At 50.4% G+C, this 16,341-nt stretch overlaps 1 protein-coding gene across 1 annotated transcript in view; it reads left to right on the forward strand.

Moving 5' to 3' along the window:
- The window catches only part of IGSF3 (immunoglobulin superfamily member 3), a 67,434-nt gene that overhangs the window by 45,436 nt on the left and 5,657 nt on the right, over positions 1 to 16,341 (forward strand). The window contains 3 exon segments of the mRNA XM_031058124.1: positions 11,804 to 12,157; positions 13,769 to 14,088; positions 14,091 to 14,100. Coding sequence (XP_030913984.1) covers positions 11,804 to 12,157; positions 13,769 to 14,088; positions 14,091 to 14,100 — 684 coding nt within the window.

Below are 16,341 nucleotides of genomic sequence, written 5' to 3' on the forward strand. Positions count from 1 at the left end.
TGAAAACATGGGTCTGTCATCCCCAAGCCATCATCCCTTTTCCCTGGGAGTTCACCACCATTTTCCCATCTGGAGACATTGCTTTGCCCTTTGCCTTGCCCCTTTCCAGGTTGAGAAGAGCATCCAGCATGGAGGGCTTAGTGGGCTGATATTTGAGATCCGTCAGGATCAGCTGTGTCCTGTACCTGGAGAGGACATGTGTGGTGACTCCCTGGCACTTACAGTTTCCTTGGGTTTTAGGGGAAGCAGAGGTACCTTTTAGGGGAAGCAGGTGGTTCCTTTTGAATCCAAGTGGCCCTGGAAATGGGGACACAGAGGGGACACAACTCTTGGGCTCTGGGTCCTGCCTGAGGAAGGTGGTAGATAGCTTCAGACAGGTCAAGGGGAAAACCCAAGGGCTGTCAGGCAGGCTCTGTTCCCATCTCCTCCTTGGATCTTGCTTGTCCCTGCCAGGTGTCCAGGGATGACACAGCAGGCACTGTCTGGGAGCAGTGCCTGTCCGTGTGGTCTGCAGGACTCAGACAAGGGCAGCAGACAGTGCACAACAGGGGCTGTGCTGCAATCTGGGCAGGCTTGGGTGTCTGCAGAGTGCTCTCTCTTTTGGCAGGGAGGCTTGGGGCAGATTTGTGCTGGTGTATTAAATTGCCATTGTCATTGTGTGTGTTACTGCACTTATCATGCCCCTGCAGCACAGATGAGGGGGTGATTCAGCAAAGTCCTGGGGTCTGAGTGCTGGAGAGTGTGTCTGGCAGCAGCAGAATAAGAAAGCAGGGCTCTCACACAACACCCCCACCCTCAGAGCCCCTTCTCACCCCTTTCATACTCATGCAATTCCCCACCCCTCCATCCTTGTGTTGTCCCTTGTCCTGTTCCTTTGTGACTAAATCTGGATCGGGCGCTCAGGGAGAAGCTGCAATCGCCGCTATAAATCTGTCCTCTGGCTGCTGGGATTTTGACAGTAATGAACATGGGAGGAGGGATGGCAGGGGATGATAACTGAGCAGACTCCAGGGGTGCTGGGCTCCTCACTGCTTTTTTGCCAGCCAGTCTACAGCAGATTGATTGACCTGGGAGCCGTCGAGCAAACAAGGCAGTCATGCTCTTCATTAGAGCATTAATTATCTTCCAGAGGCTCTCCAGGGGCTGCTTCTTAAAGTTTGGTTTATAAGGAGCTGTCAAGTTGAAACCATCATGGAGGGGGGGGTGGAGGCTTGTCAGGCTGGCCTTGGAGGAGCTGGAGGTGGCTTCTTCCTGAACCTTCCTTTAGGAGTGAGGTGAGCCAGAGCTGTGCTGTCCCTGAAGCCCTGCATCCAGGTGGGTGCAGAGCCCTGTGCTGCTTTTCTGCTCTCCACAGGAAACCAGAGAGTGGCTGTGCTGGCCTAGCAATGGCCAGAGAAACATAATGAGTGGAGAATGTAGAACTCTTACCTCTTTGTCCAAGCTCATCCCTGGCAGCCAGAGGGAGACCATTCAGTCTCATGCTCCTCCTTCTCTCTGAAGGCTCAGTGAGCAGCCAGACAGTTGTGACTGTGCAGGCTTAGGATGCTGGGAAGATGAGAACTGAAAAAGGAGGCTGCTTTATAATACACTCAATGCTGGGAGAGGAGGACTGATTTTCAAATAATTAGGTACCAAGACATTTGTGGAGTATAATAAGAAACTTTCCTTAACTCAGATATTACTGTTAATGCCTTTATTCCATCTCATCTTAGTAATTCTTAGTAATTTCAGTGTTTAAGGAATTCTCTCATAGATGGATGTGAAAGATGCCTTTTCTACTACAGGTGGCCAGTGGAATACTGACCAGACTCTTGAGTGGAGGCTCAAACAAGTGTCTTCAAAGGCCACAAAGTCTGTGCTTTAACCCGACACTTCTTGCTTCTGGCAGCATCCAGCAATAAAGTTAAGCAAGCAGAGTTAATGAGCTGGAAACTTCCTTACAGAAGTGAAGTCTGGAAGCTGAAGTTTGCTGCTTGCTTGATCCCAGAGTGGTTTTGCTCTGTAGAACAGCACTGCTTCCCTGCTTTACAGCTGCCTGCTCCATCTGGCAAATGGTTGTACTCCTGCTTGAGTGCTGAAGGAGTTCAGGAAGAGCTCAGAAGAGAGGAGCTCATTGCTCAGCAGCAGTGGCTGTGGCACAGAGCAGCCTCCTCTTCCCTGTGTGCTCGGGGACTTGCTCCTTTCCCTTCATTGCCATTGGGATAAGACCTGCTGTTCTTCCTCAGAGCTGCTGCTCCTTCCTTCCAGCACACTGAACACATGAAATGAAGGGGCTCAGTGTTGCGTGACCCAGAGCTGTCCCCTTGCATGGACCTGCATTAGTGACCCAGCTGGAGCCCTTTTTCTTCTGCAGGTAGCAGAGGTAGCGTTGATTCTCCTACTCCTGCCCGTTTGTCCTGGGGAGCTCTGTTGCCACATTTGCCAGGTCCTCTGAGACAGATTCCCTGCTTAGACTTGCTGGCACCTCCTTGGCACAGTTCTTTATCCCAGGCCAGCACCCCAGGGTGCTTTTTCTCTACATTTAGCCATCACTCCCTCCTCCAAGTATCCCTGTCCTCCCAGGTATAAGCAGCAGGAAGGGAGCTCGTGCTGGATGTGCTGCTGCATTCCTGATGCTGTACTGGGGATGATGACACTGGCTTTGTGGGGTCAGAGCTGTGATTCACCTCTCCCTCCATTTGTTTTCCTTCTGGGGTGGTGCTGCTTGGCTCTTCTGCAGGTTTGCCTGTGAGAGCCTCTTCTGTAAGAGCCAGGTGTGTTGGGCTGATTGCAGCCAGTTATGTTCAAGGTTTCTCTTGGGACTCCAGCCTGGAAAATGCACCCAGGGGCATGACCTGGGAAGTTGAACTTTAAATGGATGAAGCATCTTGGATGCATTCCACAAGGGTGAGGAGTGTGGGAATGCATCCTTGCACCTAGTGGGACCTTAACCTGACTCAGCCTGCTCTGTGTGTGCCCGCTGATCTTAGTGCAGGCTGTCTTTCTTTTCAGCCCCCTGACAAGACTGACAGTGCCAGGAGACCTGGGCCATATCCAGGATATGCTGCTCTCTTCAAGTTAACTCTCTCCATGGTTACCTTTTAGGTCCAAATTTTTCACTTCCATTTCAGAGTACTCTCTGCTTTCTCTCTTTGATATCTCCTGAGCAGTTTTCCACTCCTGTTTGCAGTGTGGATGTACAAAACCATGGTGTCAGCCTGTTTGCAGTCTGTGCACATGCACCTTCTTTGATGTTGTCTTGAAATGCTTCTCTCTCTCCACACATTTTAGCTTCTCATCGATTCCCTGTTTGCTTTCCTTGGGCTAAAACACTCTGCTGTGAGCAGTACTTAGATGGTGTCCAGCTCTAAAGCTTTGTACCTCCTCCTGCCCTTGAAGATCTCAAAAGCAGAGTCAGCAGGGGCAGCCCTTGAGGGAGAGGGAGACTTGAGGTGATGAGCAGCTTTGCAGCCAGGTGTTGACCACTCTTGTCCTGCCACAGTCTCTGCGTGGAGCCCCAGCTCTCCATGAGGTGAGTGGCCTTGGGGCCAGCAGGCTCAGTGCTGCAGCAGCACAATATTTCTCCTGCTGCCCTCTCAGCCCTCCAGTCAGAGCAGTGCCCAGCCCAGGGGTCCCTCCTCATATGCCCAAGCAACACCTTTGGCAGTCCACCTCTGTACATGGCACCTGCACCATTTTTCTGTGTTCTGTATCCTGAGCAATGCTTCTCCTGGCATGAGAAGCTGCATATTCTGACATTGGTCAAAGAATGAATTCCTGGGTTCACTGAACCTGAGATCTGCTTCCTTACAGCAAAATGGCTGCAAACATGCTGAACCCGTGGCTCAGGTTCTTTTTTTTTAACATATCTATGTATACATAAAAGTTTTCTCTCAAGGCCATCTTACTTACTTAAACAGGCATTTGGGATGCTGCTAAAGAGAATTACTGTAGTTTTCCTTGTCCCAATTAACAGAGAGGCAGGGAGTTCAGATGATGATGGATCTGTAGCCCATTATGCTGAAATATGTCCTCACTCCTTAAGAAGTTCAAGAATACAATTCCTTCAGAAATGACAGATGGCTCATTTCACTTGGTTGTTCTTCCAGCAGTAGTTGTACTCACTAGTTGTGGAAGCAGCAGCATCCATGAGTGTTCAGTTTTGGGGAAATGGTATCTTCAGCTGCAATTAAGTGTTGCCATTCCCAGGACTTGGTAATAGTGGCTCCCAGGTGGGAAGTAAACTCCTGCAGGTGGAGCTGACCTGGCACTTTGCTGCACAGAAGGAGGTGATCTTCATCCCCGATGTGGGCTGCTGGCTGCATGGTCCTATCCCATTCCTTGTGCTGGCATAGGTCCTGCTGTGCCACAGTTCATTTTAGTAACCTGCAGAAAGCTAGCCCAGTGGAAGGGAACAGTTAAAGGTGAGTGGAATGAGCTAATGCCTGGATGAATTCAGCTGGGTTCTTCTCAGGGGACTTCTCTTTGCATGGAGAGCAGCACCTGACACTGGCTGGGCTGGTGTGGCAGTATCCAAAAGATCTCCTGATCCTGCCTGAGGTCTGGCTGGAGAGCTTGCTCTCTGGGTGGCAAGAAAATGACATTTCACACCACCCTAGGCAGCTCATCTCTGCCTGCCCAGCACTCAGATTTTCACCAGGAGCTGCTGAAAATGGCCAAGTCAAACGCAGCGTGTGTGAAAGTCAGCCCTGCACTACAGGGTGCAGTTGTGCTCTGAGCGTGCAACTGCACAAAACTGCCAAGTTGTTTCGTGAGGGAAGAAATATCTCAGGAAATCCAGCCTCCAGCAGGGCATGGGAGTTGGTGTGTGTTACAACTTGCTCTTTGGGTGCATTTAATGACTTTTTTTTCCTAATTGACGGAGCACTCCTTTGTTTGAAATGTTTCTGACGAGGAGTTGATTAAATATCTCTGTATGTTATTTTTTTATTTCTTTATCTTCAGTGTAGCTTGGTAGGGAGTTTATCTTCCAGTGATCCTATCTCCATATTTTAATTTACAAGTGATCAATGAGCTGTATATTGTTTTCTGACAGCAGGCACAACTCATGCTGGGAATCTTTTATTCCTCTCTCCCCTCTTGTCTCTCGTGCAGAACTTTTATGTGCATTTCAGGGTTTTGCAGGAAAGTTTCTGATTTTAGGTTTGTGAGGCATTTTGCTTTGGGGTACATTTGTTTCTTGCTGTTCTTTACACTAACATGGTTTCTGTTTCTTGAGGGAAGTCTTGTTTTTTCCAGGCCAGTGGTACATCCCAGCTGGTGGTCTCTGCCTTAGTCTTGGCTGGACCTGGGAGGCTGTGGGCTTCCCAGCTTTTTCCATCCTTGCCTTTTCTGTATGTGCTGGCAGATGTATGCCTTCTGGGCTTTAAAAAGCCTTTCTGGGTCACACATGATTCCTCCCCAAGGTCTCACCTGGTTACCTGCTGGTTTGTTAGCTGCTCCACAGTCTCTGCCACAGCTGGTAATGCCAGGCTGTTCCCTAGCCAAGCACATGTCCTTGCCACTGCCTGCAGTCTTCACATGCAGAGATGGACTTGACCTGCTCCCCTAGTGTTTGGTGGGTCTGCAGTCTGACTGTGCTGCTTTTGGGGAGGGGCAGGGCATGGGGCCGCTTGTAGGAACTTTGGGATGATCAGACTTGGGGCTGGAGCTGGTGCGGGTGCGGATGAGCAAGCAGATCCACCGTGGGGTTTGAGGAGAGGTGCCTGTTCTGCTTTGCCACAGCACCCTCTGGCACCATTTTGAGAGCATCAAACTCCACTGCCCAGGCTGCAGTAACACAGTGTCCTTCAGTCCTGTGCCTGTGCTTGAGGCTGAGTGCTGGGCAGGGCTGTTGGACAGGTGATGGTCAGCATGGACGTGCACAGCTACTTAAATACCCGGCTGGTCTTGCTGCAGCAGCAGCTGCTGTGAGGCTGGGGAGTGTCTGGGCTGCCTGCTGGGCTGTGGACTTCACAGCAGCTTGCTGAACATGTTGAAATGCAGGTCACTTGGTGGGGAGAGTCACAGCTTCAGCTCTTTGTCTGACCACATGGGAGGGGGTTGAAGCTGAGCCTTCCTCAGGAAAGGGTTAATGCTGTCTTTCCTTCCCACAGAGCTGCTCTGCCAGTAATTCAATCATGTCAGCCTGTTTGCAGGCAATAATTCATTGTTATAGGAACACTACAGTAAAGTGACAAGTTAATAATGGCAGTAATAATGGCAGGCAAAGTCTAATGCTATTTCCCTTTCTGCTGCTCCTGTTGCACCAGCAGCCTCCCATGTTGGCTAATGCAATTTGCAACCTCACTAATCCAGTTTCAGGAGGAATTGTGTTCAGTTAAAAGAGAATAGCCGGAGTCAGGAGCTGTGCTGCCATGTTCCTGCCTTCCCTGGGGAGGTTGCCCCAGTGCTGGAAGCCTTTGTCTTTACTTTGCTGTGATTTCTGTGCTGTGGTTAAGCTTAATGAGCACAGTCCTCCTAGGAGCATCTTGTTTTCTTCCCTTCTGCAAATGCCTTACTTCTGATGCCTCCTCTCCAAAAGGACTTGCACATCTTTCCCTTTTGAACGTTGGTGTGATTTGAACTAACCTAATAAACGTGAGTCACCCAGCTCTCGCCATGCTGAATCAGTAGGCTGGCGTGTACTTGCTTGACTCTGTTCAGTCATTAAAGCAGGAGTCCTTGCAGTGTCTGGGGAAGTGGAGGAGCCTCCTCAGCCCTGCTTGGTGGAAGGGAGAAGAGCTGGCAGGGGTCTGAATGTCAGTACATGTGTAAGCCTGTGGCAGTAACCTGCACACTGGTCTCTTGAATCCCAGGCAAACATTCTCCTGCAGAAATTCAGGCACTGAGTGCTTTTCAGGCCCTGGTGAGGGAAATGATGAAGCAGCCTTGGGATGTGACCACAGGCTGAGGGGATGGCTGAGTTTGTGCCAAAGGCCTGGCCAATGCCCTTCAGGGCTGTACACTGACTGTGCTGGGGAGAGAGGGGTTCCTTGTAGAAATCACCGTGGGGCTGTGCTGCTGGAAAAGAATCTCTCCTGACTGGCCTGCTAAACTCACTCTATGGTGTTAAACCAGGGCTGGGCTCAGGTTGGGCTGGCCTCATTTCTGCTCCCCCTGCACACACACCTCAGCACAGTGAAATCTCGGTGGAGGCTTTTAAAATTAGGACATTTCCCCAGAAAACTTTTTGCAACATTTCATCAGTTCTTTCCAAGCAAAAGGGTTCTCTGGAGGAGCTCTCCCTAGCGAGCAGCAACCTCCAAAGTGGGACACTGCCTCCCTGCTGTGGTGACAGGGCTTTCTGAGGACTCTCTGGGATGTGGTGGCCATCCTCCTGCCCACCCTTCTGTGCCACAGCTGCTGGTTCATGCAGAGCTGGCTCCTTCCCCACTGGATGGCCCCCTCCTCCTTTGCTGCAGGGGCATCATTCTGGGTTTCTGTGTGGGGCTGTTTTGAGGAAATGGTATCTTCAGCTGCAAATAAACATTGCCATTCCCAGGACTTGGTAATAGTGGCTCCAGGTGGGGAGTAAGCTCCTGCTGTTGTGTTTCCTTGCTGCCTACAAGGCAAAAGGATGTAAGGTGTTTGAGATGGAGCATCTTCTTATCACAGCATTTTTAGGTACAGATTGCAAAGTGCTTTGCTAAAGGTAAGTGTTGTAACCCCAGCTTGATGATTAGGAAACAGAGGGGAGGGAGCCAAGAGGCACCAAGTCAGCAGAAAAACCATGAATCACATCACTGTCTCTGTCCTCCTCCTCTGATGACTGCTCTCCCTTCCCCCAAATATTTGTATAACTGTGCTTACCACACGCTCAGCTTGAAGAGACTGACTGCCTGCTTGATGGTGTGGGGAAAACATCTACTACCTATCAGCTTGTAGAGAGGATCTGGCTGTGTCATAGCTTGATGTGTTTGTAAGGTGTGTCTGACCTGAGGTCCCAGACAGAGGTGCAAGCTCTGAGGACCAGAAGCTGCCACAAGCATCTTGAGATAATGATAAAAATAACAAAGAGGTTTCTAGCCATGACTTGTTGCCACTGTAAATTGAAAGCCTTAATAGCATATGTAGGGCCAATTACAGTACATTAAGGTACAATATCCTCTTTACTGGCACTCTCCAGGGAGCCAGGAGACATTGTGGCAACAAGGATTATGGTTTGCAGATGATATGCACAGTAACTTCACCTAGACGCAGGCACCTGTTCCTCTCACAGAGCAGATGTTTGGGAGGCTGTTAGGAGAACATCAGCCTCTTGACAGCCAGCAGAAAATGCTGGGCAACTGTGTGTGTTCACACTGCTGTGCCCACCACCTCTGCTGCCTGACACGGGGCTGGAGCAGCCCTGCCTCACCTAAACCCCAGCCCCTGGGGCACACCTGATCAACTCAGCATTTGAAGGCCAAGCCCTTTCCTGGCTCTCTGCCCAGGCAAATCCTCTAGCCAGGAAAGGGAGTTTCCCCCTTGTCAGTAGGGTGAGGTTTCGCTGGCTGGGTGCCTGGGGTGTCAGACTTCTTGCAACCTCACTGGTGCGCCAGCAGCTACAACCATTTCCATGTCATGGCAACATCTCCAAACATGACCTGGCAAGCTGCATGTGGCATGGAGGGACTCAGTTTGCACTGGAATAGACTTACCACCATTATGGGAAGAGATGGATGGACTCCCTGGCATTGTATTGTGCCACTCCCATTACCCTGGACCACCAACTTCAACATTATCTGGTTTCCCCTTTTTAAATAATTTTTCTCAAATGCAGAATGAGCTTTGTGGAATTGTTTGCGTGTCTGTGAACAGTGGCTGATGATCAGCCCCATGACAGAGCAGAAGTGTGAGTTACCCCACAAAGCTTCCCATGTCTTAACCAGGATCTTTCCCCTGAGAGTGGGGCTGCCCCATCCTGTGTGCCACAGGATTTCCAACTTAGCTGTTATTAGTCTGTAGTCCATAAAAGCCTTGAATCACTACTGTAGGATCTGTAAAAGGTTATGAAGAAGAGATGGATGCCTGCGTACTATGCAGGAACCAGCCCCAGGATGTGGAAGCATTTGGCATTCGCAGAATTGGAAAAGACTGAGAATGTCCTCTCTAATTCTGTGGGAGGGAAACAGAACCTGCACTTGCATCTTCTGCGGTGTGCCTCCCTTAGGAAAATAATTCATGTCTGATGAAAAGTGCATTGGCAGGGATGTCATTACATATCACTGATACCTCTAATCTAGAGGAAACTTCATGCACAGTTATGAACCTCTGCAAGAGTATAGTCTGGCAAAGAGAAGACCTGTGATTCCGTGCCAGGGCTTGCTGCTCCAGCTGGGAGCAGCTGTAGAAGCACTACCTCATCAATATCTTAGGGACTCAGTGCAAATGTGGGCAAATTCCTGACTGCTGGCTGCAGTGGCTGCCAAGGATGGCTTGGAAGGATGGGGGTGTGTGTGTGTGAAATTTAAGATCTCATTTTTGCCAGAGTTAATAAGATTGCTTCCCCATTACTCTCAAAAAGATTTCTTCCCAAAGGTTGCATGGAAGCTGCATGCAGGGAAAGCTGCATGGGAAAGCTGCTGAGGGGCCATCTGAAAGTCCTTGGATGACCTCAGGGGCCCATGCTGTTTGTACACAGTGACAATTACTGTGATTGTGGTCTGGGAACAAGCCCTCACTGCTTCAGTGGAATACATCTGTCATGTACAAGGTGGGTCTGTTGCCCCAAACACTAAGATTAGACTTACTCAGTGTCAGCCATCCTCATTTCATCTCCTGGAGGTGCTGCAATGTGGGAAGAGCACTGTGAGGGAGGGGTGCTTGCCTCTCAGCAGCTCTGGTCTGTGTGTACCCTGGCTGTGTGTGTGTGTGTGTGTGTGTGTGTGTGTGTGTGTGTGTGTGTGTGTGTGTGTGTGCGTGTGTTGATACTGAGCAACCCACCACACACAGCGTGTGTGTATATACTGCATTTTAATAGATATAGGGCTACTGACTTTACATACACAGTTGCTATAGTAACAAAGGTTTCCATAGTAACGGTTGCAGAAAATAATCCAGTACCAATTAAAAATAAACTGTTTGGAAAGGGGGCTGGGGGAGAAAGGAAACTGCTGAGAACCACCTTCTCCTTTATTGGTTCATCTCCTAGGGACTTGGAAGATTGATTAATGCTCGAAATAACCGTTCTTAACCAATGGTGAGCCAAAAAGGTGGGATGAGGGTGGGTGTGGTGGCTAAGGCTGTTGTCCAGGAGTGAAACAAAGGGGAAGGAATGTGTCTGGGGTATGGCAGAAATACGAGAGGGTGACACTGACTCTTTCCATTAGGTTGAAGTCCCTAGGGAGGGAAAACAAGGATAGTTTCCCTCCTTTCCTTCCTCCAGTGTCTGCATGCCATAGCACAGGCACCAGGCAGGGAGTCTTTATTAGCATACTGATTAAAGCCACGGGCAATGCAGGCTCCAGGGGAATGTCTGATGCGATACCAGGATGCCTATCTCAGATGTGATAGCGCAGAAAGCAGTGCTGTGGTGGGAGTTCCTCCCATTTGAAGTTGTTTGTGCCCATCCTCTCCCTGGGCACTGTCACTCATCACTTGTGCCGACAGGCATCCGAGGCCCTGGTGCCCAAGGGAAGCTGGAAGCAAAGCATGATGCAAAGCAAGGAGTCCATGCCTTGGTGAGAGGGAGAAGACAGCATTGCTTCCTCACAAACACAGGATGCGTGGGATGTGTTTCCAGGGTGTGGATGGGCACAGGTCCCCTGGCAGCCTTCAGTTGTTTGTGCCTGTGGTGCCACACTTGCGTCGTGCCACTTGGACCCGTGCGCTCTTCACGTTTGATTTAAGAGATTTGCAGCTTGTCAGCAGCAAGGCAGCATTCCCCCTGTCAGAGTGGAACAGGGGTATGTCTGCTTGGGTGGGAGCTGCCCCTCTCCCCATCTGTAGCTGGCGGGGACTCCAGGGCACTCCGAGCACAAGTGTCACAGGAGGGCGCCTTGTGTCCTCCTCTGCCAACAGGAGTGCCCTGGCTCAGGGCTGGGGTGACAGGCACAGCCTGAGCACACACTGCAGCAGAGGCTCTGTCTTGTGTTTGTACAGGGAGAGGGGAATTGGGAATCTGTGTGTCTCTCCTTACAGGAACTAGAGCTAATGATTCTGCTGCATCATCCTCAACACCATGGGACTGCTTAGCTACAGCGTGGGAACTGCACTTGTGCTTGGGAAGCCAAGAGAGGTGATGAGCCTCTGGCTTGTCCTAGGCTGTGCAGTTTGTGGTGGACTTGGAGCCAGATCTCCTGGCTGTGGGAGCAGAGCTTGCTCCCTGCTGATCCCTTCCAGTCTGGCGCTGTTTCTCCTTTTCCACTTGTGCCTGCACTTCCTCCCCTAGCTATTGCGTGTCTGTGGGATGCATCTCACTGAGATGGCTGCCATGTGACAGCACTGGGGTCTCATTTAATTTGCTTTCTCAGAAGTGGTTTTCTCTGGAACTGGTCAACAGCTCATTGCCCTGAGGTACAAGTGGTATGATTTCACCATGAGAAAAACCACTGAGTTTGGGTGTAGTCATCTTACTAAGTCTGATGCTTTAGACCACTATGAATTAAAGAGTCTTTCAAAGGTCAGACTGTGAAAAAGCAGCCTCTCTTTCTGAGGGACACAGTGGGAGGATCCAGGAGTAGATAGGGGTTGAAAGGAGAGATTTGGTAGAATATGTAAATGTCTTAAAGGTATGTGGGACCCAAGCAAGAGGGCACTCTCTGGCCCACCCCAAATCTGGTGAATTTCTTTCCTGTGTTAATGACCCACCTCTCTCCATCCTTCTCCCTTCCCCTGGCAGTGACCAAGCTGCAGGTGAGCAAGTCGAAGCGCAGCATCACTCTGGTGGAGAACCGGCCCATCCCCCTGAACTGCTCGGTGAAGTCCCAGACCAGCCCCGACTCCCACTTTGCCGTGCTGTGGTACGTGCACAAGCCCTCGGACGCCGATGGGAAGCTCATCCTGAAGACCACGCACAGCTCTGCCTTCGAGTACGGCACCTACGCGGAGGAGGAGGGGCTGCGGGGCCGGCTGCAGTTCGAGCGCTCTGCCTCGGGCGGGCTCTTCAGCCCGACCCGGCAGCGGGCCGGGCACGCCTGGTACAAGCTGGCAGAGGAGGTGTCGGGCCGCACCGAGGTCACCGTCAAGCAGCCAGGTGGGGTCCTCTTGGCACTGGCTCCTGTGAGATTGCCACCCTGTCCTTGCATCCTCATGCCTGCACATCCTTGCGTGGAAGGAGGGGTTTTCCCTCCTTTGATGTGACTCCTGTTCCTCCAGACTGAGCTTGTGTGCCTTTCAGTGTCCCCATGTTAAGGTTGTCCATCCCCCATAGTCTATAGGGCCACTGCATCCAGCCAGGTTTCATTATCCTTGAGAGCATCATGTAGCAAGAGTGTCAGCTAGTGACTTACTGAGAGAGAACCCCTGTGTCTGTGCGAGTCTGGAAAAGCGATTTTATGTCTTGCACACACTTTAATTTTACTCAGTGCCTGGATCCTGGCAGGCACAGGGAGCCTTGTGTCATTTCCCTTTGCATATGAGATGGGAATAATGTTTAATGAGGTGGGAAGCTGGCTGCCAGGAAAGGAGAAATCTGCTCTGTGGGTGGTTTCCGAGCAGTGGATTACACTGATAAAGGTGAGCTGGTGGAGGAGCTAAATATAGCCCCCACAAGCTGGGGCACAGGGAAGAGGCAGGGAGGCAAGTACTGTCCAGAGCATTGGTACTTCATGAGGAAGCCTGCCTTGTCCTTACTTGCTCCAGCTGCCTGTATCTGGAAGATAAAATCCCTCAGGCAGGATGGATGCATTTGGATATCAGGGCTGGAGTAGGGTGCTTAGTGCATTTTCTCTGTCTGTATTTGGCTGGCTAGACACAAGCTCTGTGGACAAGGGTGCAAGAGGGATGTTAGATATGGGCCCCAGTGCAGCTTTGCCTGGTCACACACACAGGAAGCACAGCAGGGCATGGCTTGCTGCCAGTGCCAGCTCCTCATTTCTGTCTGCAGAGTCCCAGGATGGCTGAGGGGTGATCAGGGACGGGGGGCTGTGACTGTCCCCTGCTTTGCATCACCCAGCTCTCTCTGGGAAGTACAGTGCTTGTTGCTTGCTGCAGCAGCAGTACCAGGGAAGTCCAGGCTGGCCCTGGAAAGAATTGTGAGGGATTTGGGAGAGTTGGACACGTCATTTCGCGTAAAAGCTGATTCCAGTCACCCTCCTGTGTATCAATGAAGTTGTGGAGCACAAACCAGGGACATTCCTGAGGCAGCAAAACACTGCGGGTGACTTTGCCCTCATGCCACTTCTTGTTTTGCAGCGGGGCTTCCCTGTTATCAGTTGTCTGTTCTCTACCTTGCTGGTTTTTTTCCTTTTTCCACAGCAGGGGGCTTACTGGTTGGGGTGTGATGAGGCTACTGCCTCATCCTATGAGGGGAACTAGAAAAGAGTGAGGTGTGATCTCCTTCATTAGGTCTCTGTGCACTTAGGACCTCCAAGGTTCTGCTGGGAGATTGTGGGTTTCCAATTCCATGCACTGCATTGTTGGTGACTAGCCTGAGATTTTCAGAAGACCCTAAAAAACACAAGCCTTGTTTTCTTCTCCTCCTCTCTATTTTTTTGTCCTTTCCTTTCTCCATCATTTTTTCCTCTACTTCCTTATTTCTTCCATCACACCCCAGGATTGTGGCCATGCAGGAAGGGCTCATGGGGTGACAAAGGGCCCTTGCAGCCCTTGGTCACGTTGCATTTCTAACGGGCTTTTCCCACAGATAACCGCCTGCAGGTCAGCCAGACGCACAAGAACATGACGGTGCTGGAGAACGAGTGGGTGACCCTAGAGTGCCTGGTGAAGAACCGCAGCAGCCCCTCATCCCAGCTCTCGGTGGAGTGGTCCGTGCGGCGGCCGGGCCGCGCCGACAGGGAGGTGCTGGCCTGGCTGAGCCGGCAGAGCACGCTGCACTACGGGGAGCCGGCAGCGCTGGGCGACCTGCGGGGCCGGCTGCACCTGGAGAGCCCGGCCCCCGGCCTCTTCCTGCTCTCCATCCACAACTGCACCGTGCGCGACAGCGGCGCCTACGGCTGGCCCGCGGCAGGCAGCCAGGTCAGTAGGGCAGACACGAATCACCATCTGTCTGTCAGTGACACTGGGTCCAGGCACAGGGCAGGACCACAGCACAGACTACACTGAGTCCTTTTTCTTCTTGATTGCACTCTTGCTTTTCTTTGCAGAACTTTTTACAAGTTCTGCAAATACAACTAGATGGGCTTGGCATTTCATCACTGCATCTACAATTTTCTCTTTTTTTTCAGCACTTTCGGCAGATTAAATAGGGTAGGCTCCTGATTTTACTCACATTTTGATTGAGAATAGGATGGAAGAAGCTACATGTGCTTCCCAGGTGTGTGCCTCAGAGGCAAGGTCCTTTCATGTGTAGAGGGCAGTGGAGACACACTGCTGAGTCGTACTAAGCTTGCTGACAACCAGCACCCCCAGATCCCTTTCTGCAGGGCTGCTCTCTAGCTACTCCTCTCCTAGTTCTACTTGTGCATGGTGCTACTTGGACCTAGGTGTAAAATCCAGTCAGTTCAACTCATTAAATTCTATTCCATTAATTAAAGTCCAGAGCTCCACTCTATCTAGATCACTTTGTAAGGCCTCTTGTCCTTCAAGAGAATCAGCAGCACCTCCCAGTTTGGTGTTGTCAGCAAATATGCTAATGGTGCATTCAACTCCTGTATCCAGATCTTTGATAAATATGTTGAACAGCACTGGCCCTAAAATTGAACCCTGAGGAACACTACTAATGACCAGTTACCAGCCAGAAGTAGCCCCATTCACTGTATCCCTTTGAACTCTGCCCTTCAGCCAGTTCTTCAGGCAGTGCACCATGAATCCTCCATCCCACTGCTGGAAGGGTGCTGTGAGGGACAATGTGAAAAGCCTTCTGAAATTGAAAAACTGCCTTCCCTTCATCCACTGACACAGCAGGTGACACAAGGATATTAAATTATTTAACCAGACTTCCCCTCTGTGAAGCCATGTTGGCTATGTCTGATGACTGCGTGGTTCTTTGAATGCCTTTCAGTACCCAGAATAATCTTCTCCATAGTTTTTCCAGGAACTCAGGTTAGACTAACAGGTCTGTAGTTTCCTGAGTCTTCTCTCATGTTCTTCTTATAAATTGGAATATATACTGGCCAGCTTCCAGCCAAAAAGCACTTCCCCAGACCCCCAGGGCCCTTGGATATGTTCAGGAGGAGCCCTGCCATAACACCTGATGAGTCCCATCAGGCCCCATGGACTTGTGGACACTTGGCTGACACAGCTGATCCCTCACAATTTCAGAGTCTGCAGATGGAAAAGTTACTGTTCCTGCACTCGTGGTCCTCTGACTCATGGGACTGGGCAGCCCAAGGTCTATCGGTATTATTAAAGACTTAGGCAAGAAAACATTGAATGCCTCTGCTTTTTCTTCATCTCTATTAAATAGGTAACTATCTTCAACAGGTATCAGACATCTTCTTGCTATTAACAGCTTTAAAAAAGAGCTGACACAACACTGACCAATTTCAACTTTAACTGAGCTTTGACATTGGTCTCTTCTCCCTGCATACGTGAACTACAGCTCTGTAATCTTCCTGCAGAGCCTCATTTCCAGAGATCATACAATTTCTTTCTCCTCTTGAGCTCCACAAGGAGTTGCTGTTCAGCCAACGTTGCTTGATGTAGGACACAGTGGAGTTGCCTGTTGCTATGCTCCCAAGAGGTGGTCCTTAAAACTGACCAGCACTGATGGACTCCTGAACCCTTAAAAGCAGATTCCCAGAGGACTCTGCTAAGTTTGCCTGTTTTAACAACAGATAAGATGCAAAGGCAGTTTACCTTGGAAAATACAAATTTCCTAGGTTTTTAGGTGTATGACTCAAGATTAAATGTTAATATCTTAAAGGCTGTAGGACAAATAACAGTACAGTCCTCCTTCACTGAGTACTTTCCAGATTCTAAAGCAACCACTCTGCATGATCTGCAGTGCTTCATGGCTGCCCATTCCAGCAAGATGTCAGCCTTGTAACTGTGGAGCAGAGCTGGCAAAAGCATGAGGTTCCGGAAAGATTTTAGTGGTCATTCCTGGCAGAGATTTTTACTGTGGAGGAGGAGCAGGGGACAGCAGAGCTCTTATCAGCCACATCTTTGCTTGGGAAGTTTTGCTGGCCAAAGTGGCTTGAGCAGAGAGACCTCCCCAGGCAGTCCCTGTGCCCTGCTGGGTTGTCAGTACAGCTCTCCATCCAGTGTGATAATTGCTTGCCCTGATGGAGGGGATAATGAACAGCAGGAGAAATC

This window comes from Geospiza fortis, unplaced genomic scaffold, assembly GCF_000277835.1.
Source record: "Geospiza fortis unplaced genomic scaffold, GeoFor_1.0 scaffold72, whole genome shotgun sequence".
In the NCBI taxonomy this organism is placed as follows: Eukaryota; Metazoa; Chordata; class Aves; order Passeriformes; family Thraupidae; genus Geospiza; species Geospiza fortis.